At 34.8% G+C, this 15,250-nt stretch overlaps 2 protein-coding genes across 2 annotated transcripts; one reads left to right on the top strand and one right to left on the bottom strand.

Annotated features, from left to right (window-relative positions):
* The first annotated feature begins 115 nt into the window (after positions 1 to 115).
* On the top strand, positions 116 to 4,620 carry LOC109042967 (uncharacterized). Its single transcript, XM_019059957.2, has 3 exons — positions 116 to 2,285; positions 2,857 to 3,015; positions 4,107 to 4,620. Exons 1-3 carry the CDS (start codon positions 2,048 to 2,050, stop codon positions 4,277 to 4,279), a joined length of 570 nt encoding a protein of 189 aa, XP_018915502.2. The 5' UTR covers positions 116 to 2,047; the 3' UTR covers positions 4,280 to 4,620.
* A 147-nt stretch (positions 4,621 to 4,767) lies between these two features.
* On the bottom strand, positions 4,768 to 15,223 carry Su(P) (prostaglandin E synthase Su(P)). The gene is made up of 6 exons (XM_019059956.2): positions 14,761 to 15,223; positions 13,101 to 13,310; positions 12,181 to 12,380; positions 11,215 to 11,427; positions 9,723 to 10,005; positions 4,768 to 7,334 (listed from the first exon to the last, which is right to left on the bottom strand). Exons 1-5 carry the CDS (start codon positions 15,061 to 15,063, stop codon positions 9,726 to 9,728), a joined length of 1,206 nt encoding a protein of 401 aa, XP_018915501.2. The 5' UTR covers positions 15,064 to 15,223; the 3' UTR covers positions 4,768 to 7,334; positions 9,723 to 9,725.
* Between the last annotated feature and the right edge of the window lie 27 nt (positions 15,224 to 15,250).

Consider the following 15,250-nt stretch of genomic DNA (forward strand, 5'->3'; position numbering starts at 1 on the left):
TTCTTAGCTCAAAATTAGTTTTTAATCAATCATACACACCAAGTTGCATTTTGAAAGAACTGAGTCGAGAATTGTTCTGAATTCAACCAGTCTTGAATTTTCTCCTGACAAAGATTGAAAGTTCAGGAAAAAGATTTTGAACGTGGAAGTAGTTTTTAAATTTTGTCGTTAACATTGAGTCGTATGGAGGCATAAAACTTCTGACATCTTTTCCTTGCTTCTAACTTTATGCAATTCGGTGTGTTTTTGTTAAATTCAGCCCGATCACACTTCATTTTTAGTCCAGCAATTGAAAATTTTATCCGAAAGATAGGATCTTCTCCCAACACTTTTCATAAAAAAGAAATAAAAAAAAGTTGTAATGGGAACCAAAAAAAATTTAATTTGTGTCGTCATTTATCAGGTTATCATTCACCATCCACCAATCAAAGATTTCATCAAAATTTAATGCCCAATTTTAGCTGATAAGCAGGGAGACTGCTACTAGAGTTATTTATAAAATAATTTACTCAACCAAGGGACAAAGATTTATAAAAAATTCTAATCTCCTGCCATCTACATTTTGGATTTTTAAGATGTATCACTCAAGACACCTCCTGATTTTTGGTTCCCAAGCTCTTATGCAAACAAACTCGGTCATCCTCACAAAGAGCTCATTAATTGTTAAAAGTGACCGGTGGTTCCCGACAGGAAGTCTTTATGAATGGAGCAAAGCCGGCAGGGGTCACGACCGAAGGCATTTTGTCACAGGTTCATCAATCTCTGAGTCACACACAGAAATCTAATAGTTATTCAACACTGTAAACACAAAAATTCCTCGCCTGGTGTCAATGTCATCTTCGGGGATTGCAGCCAGATGGGTGATCAGCAGCAGACTAAACAGTTCCCTGAGCGGTCTTTGCCCTCTCAAGAGGGCAAACAACCTCAGTAAACAATCAAAGAGGGCATGTTTAATTAGTATCTTCTTGTCAATGAGCTGGCTGGTCACTTAAGAGGGGCTTCCTTGTGGCACTGGACAAAATCATCTCCGTGGACACTGAGTTGCCAAATTATATGAGGAATTCACATTTTGGAATTTTATTTTTGATAAATATTTTGCAGACAAAAAAAAAAAAAAAAAAAAAAAAAAAAAAATTGGCACTAACCTACCCTACCCTTTTTCAATAAAAATTCCTGTGAAAAAGTACGATTGATCATCGATGAAATTACTGTCATTATAGCATACAGAGGAGAATGAATTATGCCCTTCATGACTTCATTATTTAACTCAACCCCCTTTCCCATTAAAAAAGTGACTTTAGATTCAATACAGAGATGTGAGGACAAAAAATGATTGTGAAATCAGTAGCTTGATTTACTCACTAATATATTTGTTCCAAATTGTTTAAAGCCACCTATAAATGTAATGATCCAGTTGCAGGGCCACATGTCGACAGATTAAATTGGCCATCACATAACTCGGTTCGCGACGTCACAGACTTCCTGTCATACTTTATTTTTCAAATGGAAAACTACTCAACGGCAATTCTTTAAAACTGCCGTGATTTTTCTTCTCTGTGCGAAAGAAATTCTGCAAAAACTTCAAGGAATGATGTCAATTTGTTTTCCTTTAAAAAATAACATAGAGGTGGAGATTTTCAGACACCGCAAACGAGATATGTGATTGCAGACTTTTGCCGCTGATGTGCTTTACAGGGAGGAGGGAGTCTATATCTTAAGTGTTCTTAAGGAAGACCTTTCGTTGTAAAATTCCTAGGAATTGCAGATGAGAACTATTCCTCCCCCCCCCCCCCCAATTTTAGGGCATGAAAAGGATCTTGACTCCTTTGCTATAATTTTTTATTTGGAAAGTCCAGGTGTAAAAAAATATGACTGACAAACTGATTTTATTTCTTTTTATGGCACTTACATGCCTTCCTCAAAACCACATGATACCAATGTAAGTGATGCGGGGCTGGGATAGGGATTCACACTTAGTGAAAATAGAGGCAACTGCTGGTACAGTTATAATTATTCAGGTTTGGCAACATTGTCAGGATGGAACAAAATGCTCCATTCTCTTCGGAAAAGTCAATACTCTGTGAGAGTACTCACGGAGGCTTCAATTCAGTCATTTTCATCTCAAAAGTTGCAGCGGTCACACAGTCAGCTCTTCAAAATGTTGTTAAGTTTTTCATTGCTCGTGCTAGTTTCCGACTATGCATTCGGATTTTTTTTCCCATTCCCTCTGAAAATTCCAATCCCTTTTAAAGTTCCTGTACCTGTGCCTGCGGAGAAAGAGCGATGTAAGTTTTCTTTTTAACTTTTTTTTTACCACAGATAGTAAAGACATTTTTGTCGTAACTCAACTTCTCTCTTCGAAGCAGAGACATTTTTTGTGAAGGAAAAAACTTTAAAAAAAGCTGAAATTAGATCACACACTGCAAAAATTTATTTTAACAGGATTGAAAGTTAATTACTATTGGAATGTGCCGGAGGTATTTGTGAGACATCTGCTCAAAAAGATAGATTGTTGGAAGAAGAGGCAACTTTTTTATCGTACCTTTCTTATTGTTAATTCTAATCTCTGATTCAGGAGGAATTATATTAATCAACTGATCAGTTTGACTCAAATTTGCAAAAGTGCACAGAGAAAAAAAAGTATAATTGTCTTCTTAGAGGTTCTACTATCTATACTATAAGCTCCAAGTTTCTTCTATTGACAAAGGGTCAGAACTGAACAGATTTGGACTTGATGTTAAAAAATAGGTGGCTTCCAGACATTAAATGATAGTTATGGATTCCACCCCTGTTGTTGCTTTCACTTATTATAGAATAATTTTAAAAAATTGCATTTGCATTTTTGTAATGATTTAGTTTTCTTGCCTCCACCATGGTACTACTATCCAAGGGTGATTCCTACTGGACAGTGCATTACTGATTTGAAACAGGAAGGAACATGTATGACGAAAGCTAGCTGTAACGTTCAAGGTGGTAATGTGGGTGGCAGCTGCACAGGTGGTGTTTGTTGTGTCTGTAAGTAAACAAGCTTCACAAGAGTAGATTGACGGTGAAACTGTAGAGGCACTATGTATCTCGGACTGCAACGATATTGATCCTGTCATACTTAATTTTTTTCATGGAAAAATATTTAGGTAATATCATTTCTTGAAAACTTCTCTCTGTGTGAAGAGTAATCTTCGAAAATTTCTAGGAATAGCGCTGGTTTGTTCTCCTTTGATAAAATTAAACAAGAAATGAGATTTTGAGGATATGGATGGCCAAAAGGCTAAACCGCATATCATCTCCGTTTGCAATGTTTCAGACTTCCTATTACACTAAGTTTTTCCTTTGAAAAACTGATCAACTCAAAATCTTCAAAACTTCTTTGATTTTTTCTCCAGCAGAAAGTTCTAGTATGAATTTCGAGCTATAAAATGGCTTGATTCTCTTTGAAAAAATAAAATAGGAGCGGAAATTTAGAAACATCGAAATGGAGATGTGTGGTTTCGCACTTCAGCCATCAATATGTGTTCCTACAGTTTCACCTTCGAGATACATGCAAGCTTTGATCTAAACTCTACAATTTGTTCCTTGTGACAGTATCTTCCAGAGAGCATTGCATTTTTCAAATATTTTAAAAAACCGAGAATAGTACGGGAAAAAGTATATACATATAAAGATTTTATATTTTAAATGCTGAAAGCTTCAGTTTAAGACCTGTCTTTTGAATTAATGATAAGATCAGATTAATGTGTTGTCTCCTGGCTGAGGCAATGTAACTCATCTTTTTTTCTTGCGACTCATTTTGCTCAGTCCTTGATTGCATACAAAATGTGATCCGCAAGAATAAATAAGTTACATTTCATGGATTGATCGAAGAAAAATTTTCCTATGTAGTTGTATTCTATGTGTGGCTCTAAATTACTTGACGAGAGTTGATAACTATGTCTAGAAAACTGTGCGAGCAGTCATAGAGGTGAAAATTTAACGATATTGTTGATAACTTAATGAAAAATTGTCAGATTGCCAATAAGGTCTTCGTGGTACTTATTTTTATCATTTTCTTCTGAGATCATGTAATAAAGAACCCTGTACAGAACTGCGAATTATTTTTTGCTTTCTAGTTGAGAGAACTTGTGGCGGAAGCTCTAAAGCAGATGTAACCTATTTCAAGAGTCCAAGCTATCCAGGCCCATTCAATAGTGGGCTCCAATGCTCATTGACAGTTTCCAAAGCATCAGACAAAATATGTCAGGTAATCACAAAAAAATATCATATCTACTTCCAATGTCAGTGAGTGGTTGAGAATCACAGCTCAACTTTTTTTGTTTAGAAAATTCTCCTCCCACCCTTGGCCTCTTTTTATTGTGATAGGTAGATTAGTTATAGTTTTTCTTATTTTCATTCTTATATCAGTGCCACACTGGGCTCTTTTGACTATTTATTTATACTTATGAGACTTTCATTCAAATATTTACGGCCAATTGATATTTGATTTGAGGATAGTACAATTGATTTTTACACATTCTTGCGCCAAATCCGATTAATACTTTTGATAATTGAAGTTGAGCTATGCCTGAGCTATACATAAAACTTCGGTATCATGCAAAAGAATGATGAAATTTCGGTGAGCAGAAATCGAACCAAGTTTTGCAACAAGGGACTAAGGAAACTAAAATGGTCCATATGTTGTTTATAAAATGCGCCAAAGATAGTAGTTCTGGATTGCAGAATGGAATTTAATTAATAGTTAGAAAAAAAATTCTTGAAATAATTAGGAGTCCATTTTAAATCAGCATTTTAAGAGTTTTATTTTCACTTGAAGTTTACAATGATGGGAAAAGAATGAGTTTTTTCCAGTTTTTTAGAACTTTTAGCAGAGAAAAATAACTTGTATATTGTTTTTTGCCCCTAGCTGCGAATAGATTTTGAAACTTTCAACATCTCTCAACCCACTAAAGGAGAGTGCAAACATGATTTCTTGACAGTTGGTGAGGAGACTGTGCCGAATATTTGCGGGCAAAACAGTGGACAACACAGTACGTAATAAAACACATTTATAAGTTTAATACAGAACCAAATTTGAGGGAAGCAAAAGGGCAGGATGTAGATAAAAAAGTGCAGACTATTTTGAGGTGTTCCTTCCGTTTCTTTAATTTTTTCATGAGTTTAATAAAGCTGGGTAAGCTCATAAATTAAAAAGTCTATCTTGAAATAATTTACTTTGAGAAGCTTATTATAACAGACAATTTGTCAGTTTTGAAAGATAATCCAGCTCAAAAATTTAAACAATTACGGTCTCTAGTTTCAATGGAAATTTCTTATCTGTATACGTACATGTCGCTTCATATTACTTCCTGGAACTCTACAACACCTAACCACCATTGTTCCCCCATTTTTTTTCTTTCACTCAAACAATTACAGACATTCAGGGATAAATTGAAAAAAAAAAAAAAATGAATAAATAAATGAGAGACTGGATGAATGGGCCACTGGACAACGTCTCAACTAAAAGAAACGGCATGCATTTTTCCTTCAAATTCTTACTTAAAAAACGATTCATACAATGGGAAGTACAGAAGTCAACTCCTGAGCGAGACTTTGACAAGTATTTTAACATAAATTACATGAAAGTTACATCATACAAGTGACATCATTTGTACTTTTGTCATTCATTTTCCTTGTAAAATTTTGAAGAGGTAACATGTTGCATAATGCTTGCATTACACATTCATACCTTGTCTGAAAACCCATTCAGACAGTCATAAAAATAAAATAATCATTGACTTTCATACGTAAATCGTAATTGCTATGTCCAAAAAGTAACACAAATTTCAAATATGTTTACAGTTTATGTTAATTTTGATCCTGAAAAAACAGTATCTCACGTATCGGTGGATACAAGCTCAGCCGTTTCCTTCAATCGACTTTGGAACTTGAAGGTTAAACAGATTCCGTGCAACTCAAAATATCAGGGTGAGTTTTATCAAAACGAAAATTTACTTTGAAAAAATAGATGTGCAAACTTTTTACGAGTGTGATTTCATTTGTTGGGATTGGAAGTTTCAAGACTTGGTTTAGCCCATAACTTGGGAAAAAAATCTGATATGATGTTTACTTTGAGCAAAGGACAAATTTTTATTTAATTAGCTGTGTCTGTATCTGAGAAAACATTAATCACTTACAATACAGTTAAAATAAAATGGAGGTAGCAAATTATTCTATGTGAGGTTCTATTCACGCTGGTACATATTAGGATCAAAATCGCTGTGATATCTAAATTAATCTTGTGACTTCAAACTGAAAAGATTAAACAAGAAATACATGCTAAAATTGGATAATTTTGTGAATCTTGCAACTTTTTCAGCTCCGAATGGGTGCCTACAATACTTTGATACTACATCTGGATCAGTGAGCAGCTTTAACTACGGGAGCAAAGGCCAGAAAAGTAAGATTTTTCCTAGATTCATTATCAAATCATTAATTCATTACTAGTAATACAACTGGGTACAAATAAGGAAATATTCATAAATACTCTCCAAGCCTCTTTCAGGCGATGTTCGAAAAAAAATTGGTGGTAATTCATAGGTTTCCACATAAGATACATTATTTGTTGATAGGAAGGTCAACACAGATAGCAGAATACAAAATGCTTTCTGACTGACGAGGATACTCAAGTTATTAATATCGGTATGATAGCTGAATCAGCTGAAGATGGCGGCTTTGAAGCATTAAAAATAATTATTTTTCCTTCTCAAATAAGGTTACGAGAAAGACGTTTGATTAGACAGTGGAAATGCAGAAATACGGTTTGGAGGTTCTGCGTTAATTGCAAAAAAAAAAAAAAAAAAAAAAAAAAAAGATGTTTTGTGACTTGTGGACTTAACATCAATAATTAGCTAAAAGCCAAAAAGTTGACTTTGAAATAACACTTATTTTTGCCAGCTGCCACAGCACATACCACTAACATTTCTTTCGAACGTTATATGTACTACTCGAGTGTTGGTGGCACTTAGCCCTTCATGCAGCATGTAGTTTTTGGTACCTCGAACGAAGCACTCAAGTTTTGATTTTTTGGCCCTTAAGCAGTTATTGATGATAAGCCTGTGCTGTGTTTTTTGGAGACTGTAAGGGAAGAACCAGCTTAAGACAAGCCAATTTACTTCTAGAAATGCGGGACACTCATACTGTTGATTTTCTCCTTTTTGCAGCACAGCTTTTAACGAACTTAAACTACGGCGTTTGCATTGCATCACCTAAAGATTACTGCAGTTTAGAGTGGTCAGGTTCAGACAGCTTCAACATGCCCTCGGAGACGGAATCTTCAGTTCACTATGAAACTTCAACGGCGCCTGTGACAGGTAAAAATCAAAAAGTCTTACAAAAGTCAAAATGAGTGTCTAATAGTTAAAAAGTTACTTGTTATCAATGATAATTACTGCTGTGATCCACTTTGCGTGAGCCACTAAAGCTAAAATGTCCATCCATTTTTCAGGAGATTTATAAGTGACAAGTATTGCAATAGTTGTGAAAATCTTTAATCTTTATTGTTTTCCAAATATTTTTATCACTTACTTCTTCATTTTAGTCGACAGAAGTATTCGTTTCCATTTAATTCAACCTGCAGCCTGATTGTTGAAATTTTGTGTTTATCCGGTAGACATAGGTGACATAGGTTAAAAGGCGGAGCACGATTGGTCGTCTATGTCTTATCGCTGCTTTATCGTGCCTATGTCGGGTGGAACTCTCGAAAAGTTAAAGGCACCTCTTAAGTTTCCGACAGTATGTCGTCCATTCCACCTGACAAAGGCACGATAAAGCAGCAATAAGACATAGCCGACCAATCACGCTCCGCCTTTTAACCTATGTCATCTATGTCTATCCGACAACCACAAAATTTCAACAATCAGGCTGCTGGGGCACTTTTAGAGAGCTAATTTAGCAGAGGGTGGATCTATCCCTTCCTTGATTTGAAATCAGACTTTCTGTTCAGAGATGCAGGAAATGTCCAGTCTTGATCTGAGATATGCAACGAACATGAAGCAATTTTAAAAATGATAACCTTTTCCCCCTGATACTTTCAAAAAAGGGGAAAATCGCAAACTTAACCATAAAATTGAGTACTTTGCTATGAAATCAGACATTTGGTTGTGATGAAAATCAGGAATATGACTATACGACTGAATGACTGTGGGAGACAAAATGCTGCAAACGTTTAGCATTTTAGAGCTTTTTGAAGCCATGCTTTTTTTCAGGCGAAGGAATAAAGGAATGAAGGAATAAAATATAGAGAAATTGCTAATAAAAGAAAATCTTTAATATGCACCGAATTTAGAACAATTTTCGGATTTTTTTTATGCTAATCACCTGAGGTGAATTAGGACCCCTCCTAACAACTTATGCTCCTCTCTGATTAAGCTAAAATAGTGATCCTGAGTGTACTCATAAATTTTGCTAAGAAGATCTTTAAAACTTTAAAAACTCAAAGCCAAATTTTTTATTTGATATTTTGAGCCCAAGTGTTGGCATTAATTGAGATTTCACCTCATAGATTTAAAATATTTTAGTTATTAAGAATCTTTTCATTGCTTTCTAAATTTTTAGAGCAACCTGATGAAAAGGAAGGCAGCTGTGCTTCAAATTTCATAGTAATCCCCCACCCCTATGAAGGAGAGACAGCGACAACAACAGACCGGTTTTGCGGCAATACTTTCACCCAAATTAAAAGTAAGTAGAATATTCTATTCAACATCAAGTAATCAATGAGAAAGCTTATTTCTTTGACTGATCTTTTGAAAATTCATAAATTAACTTTTGGTGAAAATTCTACACCTTAACTTCTCTTCCTAACAAAAGTTTTCTCGCAAAAAGAGTAATATCTTAGTGGAAATTATTTTATGAAAAAATTAGCGCTTTTCTCCTAAAGTTTTCCCTTCTTACTTTTCCAGCATTATCTAAACCGTTTGTGCTGACAGTTGTGACGGCTAAAACAGCGAGTTCTGAAGAAACGTGGACGGACAGTGGTTTCAAACTTAATTTTAGGCTATTATCATGTAAGTGCTAAAAGGTTGAAAAAAATACAAAATCAAGTGTTCCTTCCACAAAAGTTGCCCTTCAAACTTGCCTGCCTCTGAATGGATTGGAGGACTGCTCGTGAAATTAATCAGTGTCTTTATGATTATCCCTCAAAATTGTGCGTACATGACAGTGAACAAAGAGAAAGTATAAGTGGTGGAAGCTAGTTAGGGATTTGTTTTCACTGACATCACTTCAGTGAAAACGAGTACAAAAAGAGGCTAAGCAGAGAAGAGCCACTCAGCAAATCAGCAAATCTGTTGTGCTCAGCAAGTTAAAAGGTGCGCATGTTGGCGATTGATGTTAGCTCAACAAACTGTCGAAAGAACTCCATCAGATTTTCGCTGACAAATTGTTATGCTGTCTTCGGTTGCCAACTTGCGCACGCCTTAAGAGCTGTATCTTAAGGTTCTTCTTTTAATTTGAAACTAAATATCATTCAAGAAGACTACCTAAGTTATGAAATGACACACAAAAAGGTTATCAAACCCTAACTGGTTATCATTTTCTGCATTCTTCAATGAGCAAGAAATACTTCAGAAAGTTAAAAAATCTAAGCAAGTGAATTAAAATTCATACTTTATGACAGAATCTTATTGATAACATTTCCTTAGAAAAATAGGGCTCAAAATAAATAAAAAACGCTCAAAATGAGCTTAAAATACCTTTTACGATCTGGTCAGACTTGCGGTGGCTTGATTCATTCCCAGATGATTGTTGACGGCTATTTTCATGTCTTGATACCATTGCTCCACCGATGATGAGTTATTCATCAAGTCTTTAAAAGCGTCACACCCTTCAATGCTGCTGAGGACTCCATACACTGCCAAGTCGCCCAGATTAGGAACATTACCGCCAATGAACTTCGTTCCTTGTTTTCTTATGTTGTTAACATAGTATTTGCACTCATCATAAAGTGACTCTCGAACATCATCTTTCAAAGCATGTCTAAAAAAAAAAAACAAACAAATTTAGAAGGTAATGAAATGTACAAGAGTGCAATAAAAATTTTAAAAAAGCTAAATTAAAGATTTGGACTTTTTTTCTGCTTCAATGGACTTTATTGACCTGTCACAATTCCTTATATCTTTTACGAGCGTCTTATTAGACTTCTTTTTCCTTTTGGAAATGGAGGCATACAGTTTTTTATTTCAAGCTCCATTGAAATCCAAACATATTAGTTTTAAAAAAAGAGACCAAAAGTTGGATAAAATTCCAGAAAAAACAAAATAATGGGACAGTGGCAAGGAATTTTTGGAGGGTTTTAAAGTATACCTAGTTTCACTTTTGTAAAATACCATGAAAAACCAAAAAGTGCATTGGAAAGTTAGAATAATCAAGAGCAAAGAAAGGCTGATCAAAATGCAACCAGAATCAAAGGCTAATACTGTAATTGACCTAGCAAGGCAATACCTGAGGAAGGGATCAACTAATCTGAAAACGCTGTTTCTAACCTAGCTACAATATCACAGCCTGCCAGGAATATTGTTTCAAAAGACTAAATGAGTCCCATTTTTGGCATTTTCAAAACGGTTTTTTTTTGCCATTAGAGGTGAAAAACTTCTTGGAGGCTTGATTTACTCCGTACTTTCAGAAAATGAATTAAAAAATGGTATGCTACTGACTTATTTTCTAAGTTATAAAAAAAAATTGAACTTTCGAAATTTTCCTCGCCTTTTTTTAAACATAAAAGTGTATTTGAAATTTTAAGCGACACAGGCTTAAAGTTTTTATTAAAAAAAATTATTCTTCCATCTCGACAGTTTTTAATTTAAAAAGTGCAAATATTTGTACTTATTAGCTGTAGAGAAGTGTCTGATAGTGTTCCTAGATTGCTGTAGATGTAGATCTTGCGAAAAAATATTGTGAAAATGAACAAAACAATGGTGTAAGTTGGCAATCACATAACTCCGTTTGCAACGTCGCAGACTTCCTGTCATACTTTATTTTTTAAACGGAAAACTACTCAATGGCAATTCTTTAAAACTGCCATAATTTTTCTTCTCTGTGCAAAGAAAATTCTGCAAAAACTTCAAGGAATGATGTCAATTTGTTCTCCTTTAAAAAAATAACATAGAGACGGAGATTTTCAGACACCGCAAACGAGATATGTGATTGTGGACTTTCGCTGTCAAAAAACAAGAAGAATAGGCTTACTTTTTCTTGAGACTTTTTCCAATGAAATACATTACAAAAGCTCCGACATAAATGATAAGATACCGCTCCCAGGTAGAGAAATTCTTTTCCCATTCTCCAGCTTCTGAGAACCAGTTAAAGGCTTGCAGAGCCTCGTCCTTTGACCGATAAACATTTGGTGATAGAGTATGCACCAAAACTTCATCAGCCCACTGCCTCCACTTTCTTTCTTCCCTGAAAAAAAATAACAAAAAATTTGGGATATTAGAAATCCAAGAATAAAGAATACAATTTTATCTGGCATGAGGTAGCACACTGCAATATCTTAAAAGAGTTATTACTTTGATTGAAAATTCAGACAAGGAAAAAAAAAATAGAAAGAAAAAGTCAGGATTGGAGCTAACACATTAATGACACTGATAGATGGGACTATCAGTAGCATTGCATTTTCTGCCAAAAAAGCAACAAAATTCTACTGTATTAGATTCTCCGTTTTTAGAATTAAAAAGAGCATACAAATAGTCTCAAGGTATCTTTGAGTAAATCCTTTTAGTATTTTAGTTAATTGATTAGTCTACATTGATGCATAACTCAGTTGCCCTGGCAGCTGCGTATCGACGGTGTAAGTCGGCAATCACATAACTTGTTTGCGGTGTCTGAAAATCTCCGCCTCCATGTTATTTTTTTAAAGGAGAACAAGTTGACGTCATTCCTTGAAGTTTTTGTAGAATTTTCTTGGCACAGAGAAGAAAAATCGCGGCAGCTTTAAAGAATTGCCGTTGAGTAGTTTTCCGTTGAAAAAATAAAGTATGACAGGAAGTCTGCGACGTCGCAAACCGAGTTATGTGATTGCCGACTTACACCGTTGATACATGAATAACTTCAATTCTATTTCATTCTATTCTACGAGATGAGATGGTCTAGTATTTGAGGTTCATCATTTTGAGATAAAAAAAATGCAAGAGCGAAATAAAAAGTCATACTTACGCATCTATATCGTTATCAGAATCTTTTTTGTTTTTATGGTTCATGACAAAATACTTGTTCATTACATCGCTCTTTACTTTACCATCTAAATCTTTGAATTTTATCGATGGATAAAAATTCACTATATCTGAGAGGTTGGCATTCTTGTCCAACATTAGGGTTCTGAGAGCAGAGATAATCATTGAGCTGTCATTCAGTTGCTGAAAAATGTGGAGAACATTTTGAAATATTAGAACCATCTGATCTTAGAAAAAGTAAAAAGTAAAGAAAAAGAAGCAAGAGATAAAAAACAATTAATTGAGGGAAACAAGAACTGATTTCTGATCAAATACAATTACTATTTTTAAGTGAAAAAAGAATGTTACAGGTATATCGATTTTAGAAAATTTTGGCACATGAAAGAATAAATCTTTCGCTAAAGGAAGCATGAGTCAATTTTACTGTATTCATTGAAACTGTAGAAAATACCTAGGGCGGTTTATGACTAAATTAGCCAACTTAGGGCAGCACAAATGAAACAAAAACATTGTAACACCAATCAGATCTCTCTGGTTGATTACTGTGATTTGGGAGGCAAATATTCCTTCATAGTGAATATCAAGATATGTCTCACTCCTCATGGTTGACAAAAATTACCAATTATTATTGTTTAAATAATTGATTTTCCCTTTAGTTGTATGCTTTCAAAGTTCGCTACCAAGGTTTTTTTCAGGTGAGCTGTGCTGATAGGAAACATTAACCTGATGTACCTTCTGAGCAATTTTTTAGATTTTTATGATAATTTCTGATCATTTTCCAGTTCTAAAAAATCTCCTTGTGATAACGATTGATTCATGGGGGTTTTTTTGAGGAGTTTCCCATATGTAAATCTCCATCAAAATTTAGATAAAAATGGGAAATTAAAATGCATCATTAGATACCTGGTAACCGCCATCAACTTGTACAAGGATTATCGGCACTTTTTTGTACTTTGACCACTTTATCTGCTGCCGTAAGACTGGATTCACTTCGACTATATCATACGAGACTCCGTAGAAATCTAGAAAAGCACGAACCTTACAGCAAAATGGGCATGTAGGATATTGGAAAAGGATTACTTTAGGACCAGTCTCATGTCCTGGAACTTCAATCTGAAACAAAAGAGGATAACAGATTTTATGATTATCATTCAGAATAAATTTATTTACTAGAAGATGTAGGTAGGTGCTTAAATGTTTTGAGACTTTTCTCTGAAGCATCCTCAGGCATTGCTTGAAGGAGGAGGTGACAGCTGTCCAAGTAAGTTCACACCTACGTATGAATAAATGTATCTTGAAATTCATGAAGAATATTGATGGCTAGACTTGGATACGAAATATATTGGTTTGCAATATTGCTGACTTCTCATTGTATTTCATTTTATACTAGTGAGAAAACTGATCATCGTTACATCCGGAGGATTTCCATGGATTTTTGTCCCTTCGAGAAGAAAATTCTACAAAAATTTCAAGGAATAGAGTTGTCTTGTTTCTCTTACAAAATAAAATTGAAATACAATTTTGGAACATTGTAATCAAGATACATGGTTTCTGAGCAAAGCCATTGATATTCTTATTTTAAATTCATGCCAAACCCCCGTTAATCTCTGGTTCTGGCTTTAAACTATGAAAAAGTCAACTCAATCTAAGAAGGGAAGAGCATCAAAATGCGCTCCAATTATATTAGAAAGGTAACTAGGTAAATACAAAAAGATAATGGGCCATTACCTAGATCAAAAAAAAAAAAAAAAAAAAAAATTATGAGAAATATTTTTTGCTACTACCTACTTGAAGAAAAATGAAATCTTATGATTTCATTTTTCCGATTAAATGGCTGATGCCAATAGTTCAATAAAAGTTTTCAAGAAACAATGGATGAATTCATGAAACAAAATGGGATCATTGAAGAGAAGAGGTACCACAGTGCTGAAAGAATGGCAAGACTTTTCATTACGACAGTATCCTTGTTTCTACCTCAGACTTGGGAAACATTTTGGGTAAATATGTACATAAAACTCATGAATACAGCTTATTATTTCATTGATGGTCAACAGATTTATTTCTTTACATCAAATACTTAAGTGCATCATTCTATGCGTTGATTAAGTACAAACACCGTAACAGCGAGAGCTTACTCATTCAAGAGTAAAAAAATTCAAGTTTTATTTGTGGCCATTCTTCAGTGATGCCATCTGAATGCATGTTATAAGCTGTTGAGTGTTACTAATGTGGAGTTTATCAGTGCTTGACATAATAGTATTTCGACATACGATCGGCAAAATCTACTAGTATAAAATCTCGCAAATACTTTCCACCCTTCTTCCTTTAAGTTATAGGGGTGGTTGCAATGGAAGCAGCAAACCTCGTATTACAGCTGTATTGTATGTATTCATGCAAGTATTAGACGTAGTGGCTTTGCTTGGAGAATACAATATTTTAAATTTAGAGCAGCGATTATACCAATTAATTTCTGCTGGGGCTGTCCAGAGCCAGAACTCTGGTTGCTGTCTCACCGAGAGTCAAATAGAAAAACAAAACTACACTATAAGGCTCCAAAGTTTACCTTCTTTGATGCTGGCACATCTGGTAAGGTTGGTAAGATTTCATAGGTCGACTCTGCTTTATTGGGGACTGGTGTCGGATCCGGAGCCTTGTAATAGGCATAATATCCTCCAATTAGAGTTCCGAAGGCAGCACTGTACCCGATGACTGACTTCCAGCTCGTTTTGGGTTTTGGATCTTTGAAAGCTGTAGAATAGCCGCAAAAACGATCAAAAATTATTCTTTTAGGATGGGCGGTGAGTCCTGAATCACCACCCCGAATTGACTTTTGAATCACACTTCTCACAGCTCGGTAAAATGCCATTACGCATTCCCTTGGAGGATGATTTATCACTTTAACTTACACAATATAAATTTAAAAGAAACTGAAGATTTCACTGCAGTTAGAGGTAGAAATAAATTAATCGCGATGAAATTAGCGCCGATCACGCAATTTCACATGTGATTTGAGGTTACGCGATTTGGATAAGGTAAACATGCATTTAGTTCCT

Source organism: Bemisia tabaci, chromosome 6 (assembly GCF_918797505.1).
Source record: "Bemisia tabaci chromosome 6, PGI_BMITA_v3".
In the NCBI taxonomy this organism is placed as follows: Eukaryota; Metazoa; Arthropoda; class Insecta; order Hemiptera; family Aleyrodidae; genus Bemisia; species Bemisia tabaci.

Coding starts and splice junctions, on each gene's coding strand:
- LOC109042967 (XM_019059957.2), top strand. CDS start 2,048: ATGCTCCATTCTCTTCGGAAAAGTCAATACTCTGTGAGAGTACTCACG. Junction 2,286..2,856: donor GCCTGCGGAGAAAGAGCGAT/GTAAGTTTTCTT, acceptor GTAATGATTTAG/TTTTCTTGCCTCCACCATGG. Junction 3,016..4,106: donor AGGTGGTGTTTGTTGTGTCT/GTAAGTAAACAA, acceptor TTTGCTTTCTAG/TTGAGAGAACTTGTGGCGGA.